The sequence below is a fragment of the Lissotriton vulgaris genome, chromosome 5, assembly GCF_964263255.1.
Source record: "Lissotriton vulgaris chromosome 5, aLisVul1.2, whole genome shotgun sequence".
Taxonomy (NCBI): Eukaryota; Metazoa; Chordata; class Amphibia; order Caudata; family Salamandridae; genus Lissotriton; species Lissotriton vulgaris.
The window spans coordinates 568,219,572-568,236,054 of record NC_141693.1 but is presented as its reverse complement, the minus strand read 5'-3'; the positions used below and the strand labels follow the sequence as shown (position 1 = coordinate 568,236,054).

Sequence of the window (16,483 nt, the reverse complement as noted above, 5' to 3'; positions counted from 1 at the left end):
AGGTGAACGTCCGGACCTTGATGCGAGGCTTCTTGGCCACCGCCGCGGCCAGAGACAGTACTTTGCAGATCCTGTCCTCTGAGGGGAAAGCCTTCGCACGCTCCGTGTCCAGGGTTGCCCCTAGGAAGGAGATCCTCGTTGACGGAGTAGTGCATGATTTTTTGAGGTTGATCGTCAGACCCAGCTGTTGGAAAAGAGCGCTGCAGGCGTTGAAGGAAGCCAGCGCGTCCTCCGGGGAAGGAGCTTTCACCAGCCAGTCGTCCAGGTAGGGGAACACCTGGTGACCCCTTTGTCGCAGGAAGGCAGCCACGGGCGCCAAGCACTTTGTGAAGATACGTGGGGCAGATTTGAGGCCAAACGGCAAGACCTTGAACTGGTAATGTCTGCCCGCTATTTCGAACCTTAGGTATTTCCTGTGCCTGACGAGTATGGGGACATGGTAGTAGGCGTCCTGTAAGTCCAGGGAGACCATCGAGTCGCCTCTTTCCAGTGCTCCTAGGATCTCCTGGATTGTGACCATCCGGAAGGATTGACTCCGTAGGAAGGCATTGAGCGCCCGGAGGTCTAAGATCGGCCTCCACTTGTCCCCTTTCTGTTGGACCAGGAAGAAGTGGGAATAAAAACCCTTCCCTTTCTGGGAGTCCGGGACCTTTTCGATGGCTCCTTTGACCAACATGGCAGAGACTTCCTGGAGAAGGAGGTGCAGGTGTCTGTGAGCACGCTTCAGCGGAGGGGTGTTGGGAGGGGTGTTGACCAGTTCGAGGGAATGTCCAAATTGAATTATTTGTAGTACCCACCGATCCGTAGTGATTTTTCGCCAATTGTGGAGGAAGTGGGTCAGTTTTCCCCCAATTCGAAAGGATTGAGACGGTGGTGGGACTGGCTGGAGTAAGTGGTCACTGGCGGCCGCCAGCGCCCTTCTTGGCGGATTTGCCTCTGAAGGACGATCTCCCATAGGATGACTGTCGGGACTGTTGTTTCTGCTGGGGTTGGTTCCTGTTGCCATAGGAATAGGACGACCGATTTTGGTAGGAACCTCTGTAGGAGTACTGACCTCTGGAGCGGCCTCCCCGAAAGGATTGGTTCCGGGACTGGAGGGAGCCCAGAGCCCTCGCCGTGTCGGTGTCTTTTTTGATGGCCTGGAGTGCCTCGTCTATCTTCTCCCCAAAGAGGAATTGCCCATCGAACGGCATATCCAGCACCTTAGATTGGACCTCCTGCCGAAAAGACGTCGCCTTGAGCCAGCCCTGGCGGCGGAGCACGGCAGCCCCGGCCAACTGGCGGAATCCCGTCATGGCTGCGTCGATGGCGCAGTCGATAATTTCAGCCGCGGAGTTTTGTCCTTCCGCCAGAAGAGCTTTCACCTCGTCCTGGACCGTGGCCGGCAGGCCTTGCAGGTAGGGAGCTATGTCTTCCCATAGCTGGCGGTTGTAGCGGCCCAGGAGGGCGATGGAGTTTGCCACCTTGATGGACATGGCGGATGTGGTGGAGAACCTCTTGCCTATGGTGTCCAGCTTCCTTCCTTCCTTGTCCGGGGGCGCGGACAGCGGCGAGGAGGGGTTTCGGGATTGTTTTTGGGCCGCCTGAGTGACAACCGAGTCCGGTTTGGGGTGGCCGGTCAGGCAGGCAGGTGCTGAGTTCGGGGCCTTATATTTTTTGTCTAGGCGCGGAACCACCGCCGGCACCGAGGCAGGCGTGAGCATCAGCTTCTTGCCCTGTTCCCAAAGAAAGTCTATCAAAGGAATAGACTTGGCCGATTTCTGTGTGTGCTCCTTGAAATCATGGAGGAAGCATTCCGTTTCCGCGGATTCCACCGCCATGTGAAACCTCCTTGCAGCTCTGTCCACCAGTTTGTGGAAACCTCCCACGTCCGCCGCTTCAGAGTGGCGCGGTCTCGGGGATGCCGGGGCAGACGAATGGTGTGATGACGCAGCATCGGCATCGTCGTCTCTGTGGTCCGAGGCGACGTCTTGCACCTCGCCTTCCTCTAAGTCCGTGTCATCCTCCTCGCTTTCCGATGAGTCCTCCGCCTGTGTTTGCGGTCGGAGTTGGCTCCGAGGACGGGCCGGGGGAGCGGAAGGGTGCGAGGCCGACGGTTGCGCTTGGGTGACCGGTACCTGGGCACCGCTGTCTGCGTCCGGGAACCTTCGTTTATAGTCCTGCACCAGGGATTTCAAATCGTTGACCAGAGACAGTGGCAAACAGATCATCGGGGTTTTCACCGTGTCTACGGTCAGGGAGCTGCCTTGATACGTCACTCCGTCCCGGATCTCTTGGACGTCCTGGTGTTCTTCGTGAACCTCCTGTTCTTCGTCCGACTCCTCACTTTGTAGTGTGTCTTGTTGTTCTTCGGGTGCCAAGTCCACCGTTGGGCGAACCGAGGGCGTTGGACTCGAGTGAATAGAGACTTCGACCAATCTCGATTCTTTCCAAGATGGCGCCGGGGTCTCTTCCGACGACGTGCGTGAAGATGGCGCTCCCGCCATGTGTGTTGGTGATTTGGGCACCTCCGTCAGGGTTAATGGTACCAATTTTTGCGGGGATAAGGGTTTCGCCGCCTTACTGATGGGGTCGTGGACTTGAGATGCCTTTGTCGAAGGCGTGGTTTTTGAACTTGACTTCGACTGTTTAGGAGACGAACTTGACTTCGATGTCTTGGGTGACGAGCCTTCGGTATGAGGTGTTTTCGGCGAAGGCGTACCTGAAGATTTAGACCTCTTAGGTGACGAAGAGGCGGCCTTCGAGGGTTTCAGAGGAATGGTCGAGGAGACCGGTGCGCCCGAGGACGCAGTGGTGGTCGTCGTGGTCGCCGCGGAGGGCGATGAGGCCGTAGTAGTCGACACAGTGGTCGTGACTGAGGTGGTCCGCTTAGTAGATGGAGCGGGCTTCTTGAACCTCTGGCCATCCTTAACAGACACGGAGGAGGTGGTGGAGCGTGCCTCCGAAGGCTTCCTGTGCGCCTTCTTAGGAGGAGTGTCTGTCTCTCCAGGGGACTGCACCCTGGGTCTCTTCTTGGAGACTTTGGAGGTCGCGGAGACACTACCCTCGGAAGATTCCAGAGTGTCTCGGACCTTAAGCCTGTCGAGCCATTCGCGAAGGCGAGTTTCCCGTTCCTTAACCGTCTTCTTTGGGAAGGCTCTACACACCCTACACTTGTCAGTGACGTGGTCAGGGTACAGGCAATATATGCACAGGTCGTGCTTGTCCTCCGCTTGAATCCGCTGCTTGCCGCAGGAGGAGCAGGCCCTTAGGAGGGCTTTCTTCTGTGAGTCCGCCATGGACGAAGTTTTCTTATTAGATTCCGACATGTAGTCGATACTAGGATGAAATCCTTTTCGTACAAGTGAATTTCGGTGAAGTTTGAGACTTCGAATTTTGGAAACCTGAAGAGCTCAGGTTGGAGACTCCCTAGCACAACGTGCGGTAGAAAAATCTGAGGGACGGAGGCTCCTCCCGGGAAGGTTCTAGAAGGAGGTCGGAGCTGATTGGCTAACGATGAGAGTTCGGTCCTTTTACATAAGGACGTGGAAAGGCCCCAAAAGGGGAGGCCCTTCGGCCTATATTCTCTATGTATGTCCTTAGGACATTACTTTTTTATGTACCGGAGGCTCCCGTCTCGGCGACGGGGAATGATTCAGGCATGTGAATCTATGAAAGACACCCAAATACTGGATAACGGTAATTTACGCATGATCCACATTAAGTACTTACATCAGACCTATCACACCCCCGGCGCGATTGTACAGATTTGGTCTCCGTACTGACTCTAAATTTCAAAGATGTGGTGCAGAGACAGCAGATTTTATACACCTTGCTTGGTACTGTCCAGGAGTGGCGGAATACTGGGTATCAGTGGTGCAGAAATTGGGAGAGATGGTTGATGTAACAATAGAATGTACTATAAAAATGTGCTTATTGGGATCATTACCGGGGGTTTGGGCATTAAAACGTAAATTTTGCGCAATAGCCCTCCTTGTGGCGAAACGCAGAGTCTCACTCAACTGGGGCAGCAAGAATCTACTGCAAGTCAAACACTGGATACAAGATCTGGTTTATTGCAAAGACACTCTACAGACATACAAGGAAGAGTTACCACTACGGTCAAGACCCAGAGACTATCAGTGCCATCTAATTTCCTGCCTTAATGTACCCGATGTTCAACTGTGAATTGCACACTCTGTAATACAGGGGGTTAACTGAAAGTAAATGTACATCTCGCTGATTGCCTTAGGATACCATACAAAAGCATGCACTATTGGAGGAGTGTTGTAATGCAGTGGTCCTGTACGATGTTCTGTACTGTATGTTTGACACAAATGAAAATTTCGTATTTTTTAAATGCCAATACAAAAAAAAAAAGAAAACGACATCTAGACTGTGTAGCAGTAAACGGACCAATAAAATAACATTAACCCCATCCCTCCACCCACCCCAACCCCCAATCAGGTTGTGCAGTACTACCCCGCCACATCAATTGTAGAAATAAAGGTAGTGCCCTGAGTGGGGCAAAACAACCAGCTAGACATCTCCCTGGGGGCGCGATGTCACAGACATACACTCCCGCGATATGCAGGGTGGCCGAGACTAAAGTACTGTAAAATTTAACACAGTATACCACCCCCTCTTAAGATTCGCCCTCCAATCTAATAGACTTAGGAAGCGACAATACAACTTTTTAAGTACAAGAGATATCAAGCAGAAGTAAAATAGGAAGCCACACTTGTGTATCACAGATAAATCTGGTGAATCTCAATCATTGTCACTTCGCCTGTCTCCGGAGGCCTCCTCAGCGCTCGTACTCTGCACCTGCTTCTTCTTTCCCCCTACATGTTTAGCAAACTGCAGAGCAGATTTGGCGTCCTTGAAGAAATGGGCAGCTCTGTCATGTGACACGGAGCTTGAACGGGTGCAAGAGAGAGTATGGAGCCTGCAGCAGGATTCTTTTTGCTGGCAGAAATTTGCGATGTGCTGCCTGCACCGCTGGTGTGAAATCTGGGTAGAAGGCGATAGTATTGCCATTATGCACAATGGTACCACGCTATCTTGCCAGTCTGAGGATAAGGTTGAGGTCTTGATAGTTCAGGACGTGGTCCAATAGATGCTGGGGGGTGGCTTGGGGCCCAGAGTGCGATGTGCTCGCTCAATCGTGAAAACCGGTGATAAATTCGTATCAAACAGTTCATGAAGCAGGTCAGCAATGAAGCGTTCCATGTATAGCGGTCGTCTCCGGAATCTATAAGTTGTTCCGGCGGGATCGGGCTTCTAAATCTTCGTTCTTTGATCCGATCAGGCCAGGTACTTTATCGATGTGCAGAAGGTGCTCTTTTTTCTCTACCTGAAATTCATGGAAGGCGGAATTGCGATTTTCCAGCACATCTAGCCTCGTCTCATGTGCCCCAACCTGTTTAACCGTATCTAGTTGTGATGTGAGTGCCTCAAGATTTGTGACTATGGTATGGAGGCTAGAGCGCATCTCTATGGTACAGAGGCTAGAGCGCATCTCTAGCATCAACGTGCGGATGTCCTTCCCATAATCCTAGAGCGGATTCTCAGCCGATCGGCCCGCACTCCCCTTTGGGTTTTGTTCGGTCGTTCTTGTGGAGCTTGGGCTGCTTCCCCATTGTGACAAGACGACGTAAGTTGGCCTCTGTCACCGACCACTGTTGTAGAGTCCCACGTGACGTTCTGCCTCAACCCCTTGGTGAACAGCACGGGTGCGTGAGCCGCTGCCCCGCTGGTTATTTACCGAAGTTTGGAGCAGTAAGGAGTTAAGGTAGATAGGCTGGACCCTGCCGGCCCGGCCCAGCAACCCTCAGGATCAAAGATGATGCAGTCGAGGCGACCCCAGCTGGGTCACAGTTAACCTGGCTGCCACCAAACGTGGGCCAATAGCATCGCTCCAAGGGTCTTGTTTGGTCCAGTGTAGGCCTTCAAGGGAGATCCAGGGACAATATCAGGCCGCTGCAGGCACCCCAGCTGTGGGGACAGCCGCTTCAGCCTCACGGTGGAATCCAGCAGAGCTGCAATTGTGTTGAAACTTTTTTTGGTCTTGCTTCGCCGCATCAACCAGAACCAATGACACAGCCCCGTTTGTCCACCCGGTTTCAAGATGGCAGCGGCCCACCATATGGTGTATCAAAAGGACACGAGGTGGCTGCATCTGGAGCCGCACGTGGATTCCAGAATCGTGTGTGCCTGCCCCTCAGTTAGCTCCCAAAACAAAGTGATACGCTTCTCAGGGCATAGGGCGGCGTTCAGCTGCGATGTATTTCTGTATTCAGGTGGAGCTGTGATACACACAAGTGGTCCGGTAAGCCCGTCGGTGCCGAAATGGAAGGGGGGAGACAGGACCTCGCAGTCGGGGTCCCAGCCGCCACTATGCACAGTCAGGCATCCCCGCGCCAGGCCAGCTGCTTCTTGCTCAGCGGTGTGCTCACATCCACGACCGCCCGAAGTGTTTGTTTATTTTTCCATGGGGCTCTAACAGCTCCGCGCAGTACTCATCCTCAAGGTCCAGTAGGTCGCGCCGCGGAAGCCCAGGAGCGCCGTCGCATGAGACGGAGTATCTCCGGCAGGTAACAACAGCGGTCATCCTCGCCGGCTGCGAGCCGCTTTGCCCAGGACAGGAAATCAAGATGCCTACATGCACTCCAGTGCAGCACGCACCCCACAGTCCAGGGACGCCGCACACCTCTTATAGGCCTCAACGAGTTCGGATATCGTAGACGGTGTCTCCTCCATCTACGATTGTCGTGGCGCATCCACAGAACACCTCACGATATTGGTGAGTCTCAGGGGTATTTTTAGGAGCACTGATGCCCCGCCATCTTGCAGCTCAACTAGACCACGCACCCAAGATCTACACCAATGTTAATTGCTCAACCTAAACAGTGTTGGTTTATTTTTCCCTGGGGTTTTAACAGCTCTGTGCAGTACACATCCTCGTGGTCCTGTAGGTCACGCCGCGGAAGCCCAGGAGCACCGTCGCATGAGACGGAGTGTCTCCAGCAGGTACCTAAACAACGGTCATCCATGCCGGCTGCGTGCCTCTTCGCCCAGGAAATCAAGATGCCTGCATGCGCTCCAGTGCGGCACTCAACCCACTAAATGAATACACACATTTGGAAAACATCCAGGCCACTGGCATATTGAAGTACCTCGTACCAGTTTTCCTAACCATATTAGAGAACATGGTTGTACCCTTCATCATAATTATCACAGTCCAAGTCAGTGCCAAAAGACTGTTTAAAGTTCAGGCTCCGTTAGATGGTAAGGGCAAATTATCAGGTTCTGAAGGCGTGCCTAGCATTGGTTGCATTCCAGGTAGAGTCGAATAAGATCCCATTCAAAGTCGCAGAGGAGTCTGCTAAGAATCTGATAACACAATGACTGTACATTATCCTCAGCTGCCGACATTGGCATCAATGCAAAAGGATCAGGAAATGGGGCAGGGAACAAAGGTATCACCCGAGTCAGCACTAAAGCAGATCTAGGTTCATGGGGCACAGGCAGGACCAGCTGGCAGAAGTCAGATTAGAGGACTGTACGGCTCCTTTGGGCCTAGAGGTGCCAGAGGGAACTGGTATAGTCAAAAATGCAAAAGATCGACTCCCTGAAGGCCTCTGCCTGAGGGTTGTCTCCTACTGGCCCAGAAATTCCGGATGTGCCTGGACGAGACTCTGAATAGGCTCCGATGCCAATATAAGGAGGCACACTGACGCCCTTAGACACTCTCAAGTACCGAGAGTGTCAGGAATGGGCCTAATCCTGCTTGGACTTCTGTTTTTTCTTAGACATACCAATAGACATCGACCGCTATAATCTGCTGCGAGAATGGGAGCACAAACAGGATCATCCTTTATACTTTGACCAATCACGTCACAGAATATTTTTGTGTTGAGCAACAAAGTTTGGCCTCTCTGTCCCATATGGCCTTTGGGTTCACCTCGTCGCAGGCAATGGAGTTGTGTTCCAACCACAGATAGCATAAGCATACTTTGTGAGGGTCCATCACAGAAATCTGTTTGCTACAGTACCTACATAGTTTGAACCAAGTCATCTTCTGGGCCCATTGTCCTTAATACACCAAAAACACTTGAAGGCTTTAGTGGTTTGAAAGACCAAGGAGAGTTCTGGATCTGTATCTGAAGGCAGAGAAAGGAACTGATGTCAGCGAGTATGAGCAGCGCTTTTATGTGGGTCCACTACTCACTTCTGGAGGAGAATAACAGTGGCTAACAGCAGTACAATGCCATCTACCAGGAGGAGTACTGCTTTAAATTTTTCTGACTTAGTCCAATGCCTGGGGAATGATCAAAAGATGAGGAATTTTACTTGAACTTAAAAAGATGAGGAATCTGCGATTAGAAAGTCTTAATAACTGGACAACTGTCAATCCTGGAAGACTACTCACCCTCATCTTCAATTGCAACATGAACGAGTTTCTACTTTTTTGTGACAATCCTGCTGCACAAAAATTCAAAATGTATTCAACTGGCTGAACTACATTAATAACAGGCTTTATCACCATCATTTAAAGATTCGCAGGACCAGGCTCCCGATTTGAAAATCTTCGGAAACACACAAAGTGGCCAGATATGACATCCATCATCTCATGCTTATCTTTGGGTCTTGTAGGATTGTTGGAGGAGGGCGGAAGGAGAGGGAGGTTTACCTTAGCTACTTGACCAAAACCTTTAAGGAGGTATCCCAAACCCTAATACTTCCATATTAGTCTAAAAGAAAGTCACCCCAAGTAATTGCATAGTAAGTAAATAACTTTGCTCCTCTCAAAGATGCCTTGTCCGTGACAGATCATTTCAAGTGTTGAATATTTAAAAAGTATTCCTCCTAACTGTGCTCCTTCAGGTGGATGTCCACTGAATTTTTAGTAGGAAAACTTACACACTAATCACTCCCTGTCTCTCTCTAAGGGTCTGAAGGCCTACGAGGGTTCTCTCTAAATGCACATTTCTAACAAACTTATTTGAACTAAACGTTTTCAATAAAAATCAAGCTTTCAAAAAGTCATTCGGAGTGTGCAAACTAACTTTTAAGTAATTTTCTCCTTTTCAGCTGTCCAAAAAATCAGCACCTACCTACATTTAAAACTGAGCTTAGGCAATTACAGCTATATCTTCACCGCTTTCTTTTCTTCTTCCAATTACCTGCTCAGTCTTGAAACCGAAAGCTGGATATTTCTGCAATAACTCTTGGAAAGTTCATGTATTTTTATTTCCATCCGTTTCATTTTACCATACATATTTTTTGCAATATATGCCAGCTTTCTGATATAATTATCTGTGATACTTTTAAAGCTTTAATTATTAATCCCTATTTTTGTGTGCGGCAATGGCTCATGCTATTGCTTTTGTTTTTGCTTTGTACTTTGCAAAGCGCTATGTTGCTCCTGGGTCAGGCCAACATTTACACAATCGAAACAAAAGATACAGACAAAAGAAAAAATTGTGTCCATTGGCTTACTTCTTTGTGCTCCTTCCGACACTTTAAAGCAGTAACTATGTCTTGATAGGGCTGTGTAGGTATAGTCACAGTTTTTATTACTTTGGGTGGGGGCGCAGGAGCCTTGAATACTCCATCATCTTTGGGACTCACTTCATTTGAAGATGGCCTTATCTGTTAAACACAAAATAAGGTAAGCGGTTTTAGAGCAAGAGGAGTCACTGGTTTATCATCTTTCCAAAATCAATTCAGCGTGCCAGTGTAATTGTGCATGTACAGTGTTACAATATACTCAAGGGTCAAACAACTTGTATTATACATTGTGCATGATGCAACACAAACATTCACATTTCGTGTTTTAAATAAGAAACTAGCCACTTGTAATAAGTTTGCAATTTGAAACAGTTCTAGAGTCACACGTAGAGCATTATTTTACCAGTGCTTGGATCTGGAACTATATGCTTTCAGTCTAGTCATCAAATCACAAACAGTTATAAAATTACATTTTAATGTTGTCCGTAAGCCCACCATGACCCCCTAACAAATATCATTTTTCTTTGGTAAATCTATACATTCACAGGGAACAAAAAATAAGGTTGAAGAAATGTTATGGTTAGGTGACTCAGATAAAACAACGTTTTAAACTAATATATTTTATTTTAAATGTTTTATATAGCGCTGGCTAGACCCGGAGCGCATAGAACAGTTATTAGAGCATGGCAACATAGTTACTTGTAAGGTCGAGATAAAACAAGCACAAATATGTAAGGGGAAAAGCAGGCAAGGGGAATGAGTCAGGGAAAAAGTAATGAGGGGGGAAAAGAGAAGAGGAGGGTGACGGACAGCATGGAAAGAGGAGGGGAAGGGCGACGGGGACACACACCGGTAGACGAGTCAAAGCAACGTCCAAAGTCCAGTTAGCTGTGACCCCAGGGTAAGTGGTATCACTTCTCTATCTCTTATGAAAGTTCCCTTTATGCAGTGGACTCTCTCAGAGGGGTCTCTGAGACTCCAAGGCCTACATACTGGATCCTTCCCCAAAAAGGGGAGAGGGAGTGCTTTGGCAAGGGGTGCCATACCATACCTCAGCTGTGAGGGGCTCCCTTGGCGCAGTGGACTCTCTCAGCGGGTTTGCGGATACTCCAAAGTATAAATATTGGATCTTTCCCCAACAAGGGGAGAAGGAGTGCTTAGTCAAAGGGCACAAAGGACAAGGGGCTAGGCAGACTAGCAAGCAAGAAGAGAGTTTCAGGGGAGAGGAGCTAGGGAAGTAGAGAGAGAGAGTACTAAATGGGAACAAATTTAAATTAAAGAGTTATTATATAGCACTGGCTACACCCGAAGGAAACAGTGTGCTTTACATGAGGAACAATAATGTTGCAATTTACATCAGTTAAAAATTACATAAGTATCAAGAAAACCATTTAAAGAACATAGGGGACAAGGTGAATGGCGCAAGGAAGGGTAAGGGGATAGGGTAAAGGGGTAGGAGGATGTTAGGATGTAGAGACGAGGGGAAGATCTGCCTAAGGTCCGGCTGGGTAGGTGATGGCAGGGGGGGGGGGTCCACAACCCATCTCCACTTTTGCTATATGGTAGCTCCACCGGGAATCAGCCAAATCGCTTGGACTCTACAGTCTGGGGTAAGTTCCACAGGTTCCAAGTCCTGATGTGTAAGCAGGTTAGGGGATAGGTTCAAGGTCTGATCAATGTCCAATTGTTGTCCCAGGGAAGTAAAACAACGTGGAGGGGACAGCTATGGAAGCCATCTTGGGGTCAGAAAGGAGACTGTAATGTACATTGGTGGCAATCTTAAGGTCAGGCATCTGGCAGTTAGTCAATTTCCATGACAGTTGCTGCCAGAGAATAACAAATCCAGCTTGCGCACACCATCACACGCACAGGCACATACAAATGTGGGCACACACTCATATGCGCACATACATGTGAGAAGTTGGCCTGATATATGATGCTCACTAGTTCTAGTGATCACCTTGTATCCGTCCAAACAACCCTTATGGTGATTGGTTGTAAGTCAAACTTATAGAACAGCTATCCTAATGGTAGCATGGACAAAGCAGTCTTAGGCTAAACTCTTTTGGCATGTGAAGCCAGCTGTTTTAACACATATAACCCCTTGAATACCAAATGAAAGGACACCACACAGGTAGTTATGAAAATAAACTAGATATTTATTAACTAACAAACACCTCTGAACTCTTTATGAGATCAGAGGGCTAAGCACATGACAAGACTCTTAAGAAAAATACGTTAAGTTGCACAAGTTACAATGTCGCCCTAGGGGCACAACAAACCATATACTAAACAAGTGGTATAAGGAAGTCGATAGAAGGAATGGAGCTGTCCAGAGGCTGTAGGATCGCTGGGACCACACTACCCTAACCTTAGGTCAGTAATAGGAGGCCCACGGAACGCGTGTGCAGAGTGTGAACTCACATGCGAGATGCGTAACAACATCTATGGACAGTACAGTTGAAGTAAAAGGTGAGTACGGACAATCCTGACTAGTTAGAACAAAAACGACTGTGGAACTGGACACTAGGAGAGTCAATCTACCCTTGAGCACCGAAATGCTCTTGTTACCTCACCCACAGGCTGCAGGTGCATAGGTGCGAAGTCGTGTTGGGTTCCGGCGTTGAAGTCTATGGAGCCTGGAAGAAAAGATGCTGCAGGCAACCAGGAGGAAGATGTCAGGTGTGGTCCAAGGGTGGATCAGGAATGCTGAAGACCTGAAAGCAGAGGGGACAAAGTTCAAAGTCACTAGCCAGTGACTGAAGTGGAACCAGGAGTGGAACCAGATGTCGTCGCGATCAGGTGAAGAGTGGACGCTTGTCTCTGCAGCCACGTGGACCAGGTGGTGTCTTCGATGACCAGGATGGAGGCACAAGCTGTCCCACGCAGGCTCTCGCTGTCGGCGGTGTCGGATCCGGATTTGGAGTCAACAGGCCTCGGCAAGGCAACCCACTCAGTGAGTGGAAACGGCATCTGGAGTGGACCAGGAGGGTCCGGAGTGCTTCTCCTTTGCAGGGAAGCAGGGGCCAGTCTGGAGCAACCAGGCCAGCAGATTGGATTTCAAGGTTTGTCGTCTAGGAGGTCACTAGCCAGCCGACAAGTGACCAGGCAACGCGTCGAGCAGCAAACAGGCAGAAGGGCCCCACGCAGATCACGTGGATGCTGGAGGGCTGGTCTTCGGTGCAGGAGCTGCTCGGAGTCGGGGCTTATCAGTCCCCAAAGCACTTGGTCGAGGTTACCTCAGAAGTCGTGCTGGAGCGAAGTGCTGCTTCTTCCAAGATGACCGGTCCCACGTGTCTCGTCACACCCACGGATCTCAGCTGTGCTGCAGATGTAGGTAGAGGTCGGAGAGGTCTGGGAATCCGGGTCTCGACGGGCTCTGAAGTCTGTATCCTCGAGGGAAGACGACAAAGGGAAGCCGCTGGACGCTGAAGGTGCCTGCTTGTGCAGGGTGGACACTCCTTGCCCACAAGGGAGATTTCTTCAGTCTTCTTGGCAGAAAGTCGAAGTCCAGAGTTTCTTCTTGTAGAGTTTCAGTTCAAGATTAATCTAACTCTGAATGGGACCAGCTCCTACCTTTATCCTGCTAAAGAAGGCTGTACTACGACTAGGTCCCTCCTATGGGTGGGACCAGGAAGGGGGGTGGTTACACCCCCTATCCTTTGTCCGGTCTTGCGCCAGAGCTGGGGCTGGAGAGCCCCAGGAACTGGTTTAGACCGGTGTATGCACGGGGACACCTTGTGTGCCCCAGGCATGTCTCATTCCTTTCAGCCCTGTCCTATCCAATACACAAAATCCTGTCTGGGGTGGTGCTAGCACCTCCCAAGGCAGGAAACCCTTTGTCCAAGCCTCCCTCGCTGGAAGTACTCCCAGCAGTAGGAGGTCAGACTTGTGTCTGTGGTGGCAGCATCCATTTTGTGATGCTGAGGCTCGGGTTAACTTTAACCGGGGTTCACAGTTAGGTACATGTCGTGTCCCTCTAGAAGGGTGGAATGCTACCCCCGTCGCCAGAACTCGCAAGGGGGTAGTATTCCAATTCGTATGACACCTTACTCGACATGTTTTGATAATGCTATGCCAAAGTTAGCAATAACGGCGAGGATTATAATGCACTTAAGAGTATATGGTATAGCGTTATCATGGAAACAGCTAAAGGACTTGGTTCCGAAAGCTGCAGACAGGCTCAGCTCATGCCAGAGCACTATCTCACATAATTCCAAGCACTCTGCCTCCAGGATTGTTAAGGCCTGCCATAGGAGTGACTTATAGAAGTATATGTGTCCATTTTAGGGTTAGATATAAAGATACTATATCTAAAGCAAAGGGTGTTTACACCACCTTGCCCCAGCTGATTGATCAGCCAGTTGTGTCAGATGAAATGCGTTACTTACCTGTAACAGCAGTTATCCAGTATTGGTGTCTTTCATAGATTCACATGCCTGAATCATTCCCCGTCGCCGAGACGGGAGCCTCCGGTACATAAAAAAGTAATGTCCTAAGGACATACATAGAGAATATAGGCCTAAGGGCCTCCCCTTTTGGGGCCTTTCCACGTCCTTATGTAAAAGGACCGAACTCTCATCGTTAGCCAATCAGCTCCGACCTCCTTCTAGAACCTTCCCGGGAGGAGCCTCCGTCCCTCAGATTTTCGTACGCACCCAGCTAGGGTGTCGCAATGTAGACCTAGAGGTACGTGAGTCCTTACCGGGGAGGCGGGAGGGTTGCATGTGAATCTATGAAAGACACCAATACTGGATAACTGCTGTTACAGGTAAGTAACGCATTTCTTATCCAGTATTTGGGTGTCTTTCATAGATTCACATGCCTGAATCAGAGTAGCCAGCAGTAATACATGCATAGTGGTAAGGCACATTCTCACATCTAGTAGGCCTGCATAAAGTACAGACAACCTGAGAGAAAACATGGTAATACATAGTCATGCATATAGCAGAGAAAACCATGAAGAATGTGCATACCTGGATGGCGGGACGAGGTAAGGCTCACCTTATTGGAAGAGATGGCGCAGCACCGCTTGTCCCACTGCAGCGTCCTTCTGCAGTTCGATGTCCAGGCAGTAGTGCTTGGAAAAGGTATGCGGGGACTTCCATGTCGCCGCTCGGCAGATGTCCAGGATCGTCACTCCAGCGAAGAGCGCCGCTGACGTTGACATCGCTCTGGTTGAGTGGGCAGCCACTCGGTCTGTCAAAGGCCGTCCGGCCTGATCATGGCAGAAAGCAATGCGCGGGTTGCTGTAGGCTACAAAGAGTTGAGAAGATTTCCTGACGTCTTTGGTCCTGTCCAAGTAGAATTTGAGACACCTTTTAATGTCCAGGGAATGCAGCGCCCTTTCCGCTGCCGTGGAAGGGTCCGGAAAGAACGACTTGAGGACAATTGGTTCGTTCAGATGAAAGTCTGACGGCACTTTAGGAATGAATTTAGGGTTGGGCCTGAGTACCACTCGGTCGTGCCTGAATTGGAGATACGGTTCCTGAATGGACAGCGCCTGAAGTTCGCTGACCCTTCTGGCCGACGTCAGGGCTAGCAGGAGAGCCGTTTTCCAGGAAAGATGCTTGAGCGATGCCCGGTGTATGGGCTCGAATGGGTGTTTCATCAATTGGTTTAGCACTAAGTTCAACTGCCAGGTTGGAGGAACTTTCCGAGGCCTCGGAAAGGATCTGTAAAGTCCTTTTAGAAATTGCTTTACCAGTCGACTGGACCAGAGGGAGGGTCCCGATGGGGTCCTGGTGAACCTAGAAATCGCAGCCAGATGAACCTTAATGGAGGCGTGAGCCAGTCCCGATTGAGCCAGGTGCAGCAGGTACGGTAGCAGCTGTACTGGGGTGACCCGGAGCGGGTGTAAGTGTTGTTCCGAACACCACACGCAGAACCTCTTCCACTTCAGCGAGTAGGTCTTGGTCGTGCTGCTCGCTCTCGCTTTGGCCAGTACCGCCCTGCAATCCTGTGGTATGTCTAGCTCCCCGAACTCACGGTGCTCAGGAGCCAAGCCGATAAGTTGAGCGAACAGAGGTTCGGGTGGTGTACCTGGCCTCCGGACATTGTCAAGAGGTTCGGGAGTTGTCGCAGGTGAATCGGGGGCCTGATGGATAGGCGAAGAAGATCCGAGAACCAATGTTGTCTCGGCCAGTACGGAGCAATCAGTATCAGCGTGCACGGTTCCGTCCTCATCTTCCGGAGGAGCCTCGGTATCATCGGGAACGGCGGAAAAGCGTACGCAAACACGCTGGACCAGCCGATGGAAAAAGCATTTCCCAGCGACCCCCGTTGGGGATGCCAGCTTGCGTAGCTTCGGCATTTGGTGTTCTCTGCCGTCGCGAATAGATCGATCCTCGGGGTGCCCCATTGTGAGAAGACGTGGGCCACCGTGTCGCCGTTGAGCTCCCATTCGTGGGAGAGAGAGGTCTGCCTGCTGAGGGCGTCCGCGATAGTGTTCTCCTTCCCTGGAACGTACTCCGCCTTGAGGGAGAGGCCGTGCGCCACCAACCATTTCCAGATTTTTTGCGATTCTCGTGAGAGAGAGAGAGATCGCGTTCCCCCTTGTTTGTTCAGGTAGTGCATCGTCGTGGTGTTGTCTGTTTTGACGAGCACAGGGGAAGAGCCGATGCGTGGCAGGAAGGCCTGAAGAGCCAGGTACACTGCCCTCAGTTCCAGGAGGTTGATGTGTAGTTGTGTCTCCTGGGCGTCCCATTTGCCGCTGACTCGAAGGTCTAACAGTACTGCGCCCCAGCCTTCCAGTGAGGCATCGGTCGTGATGACCAGTGGTGCCGGCGGCAGGAGGAACGGCAATCCGGCCGTCAGGTGAGTCCTGTTTCTCCACCACAGCAGGGCCTTTATGATGGCCGGCGTGATCGTGAGAATGTCGCGAAGGAGCCTGAAGACTGTTTCCATTGTCTCGCCAACGCTTCCTGTAGGGGGCGCATGCGGAGCCTGCAGTGCGGTACGAGGAGAATGCATGAAGACATCATCCCTA

At 50.4% G+C, this 16,483-nt stretch overlaps 1 protein-coding gene across 2 annotated transcripts in view; it reads right to left on the bottom strand.

Annotated features, from left to right (window-relative positions):
- The window catches only part of WAPL (WAPL cohesin release factor), a 1,140,053-nt gene that overhangs the window by 922,753 nt on the left and 200,817 nt on the right, over positions 1 to 16,483 (bottom strand). For both annotated transcript variants that reach the window (XM_086922027.1, XM_086922028.1), the window contains exon 6: positions 9,484 to 9,636. In XM_086922027.1, coding sequence (XP_086778153.1) covers positions 9,484 to 9,636 — 153 coding nt within the window. The remainder of the gene's footprint in view (positions 1 to 9,483; positions 9,637 to 16,483) is intronic.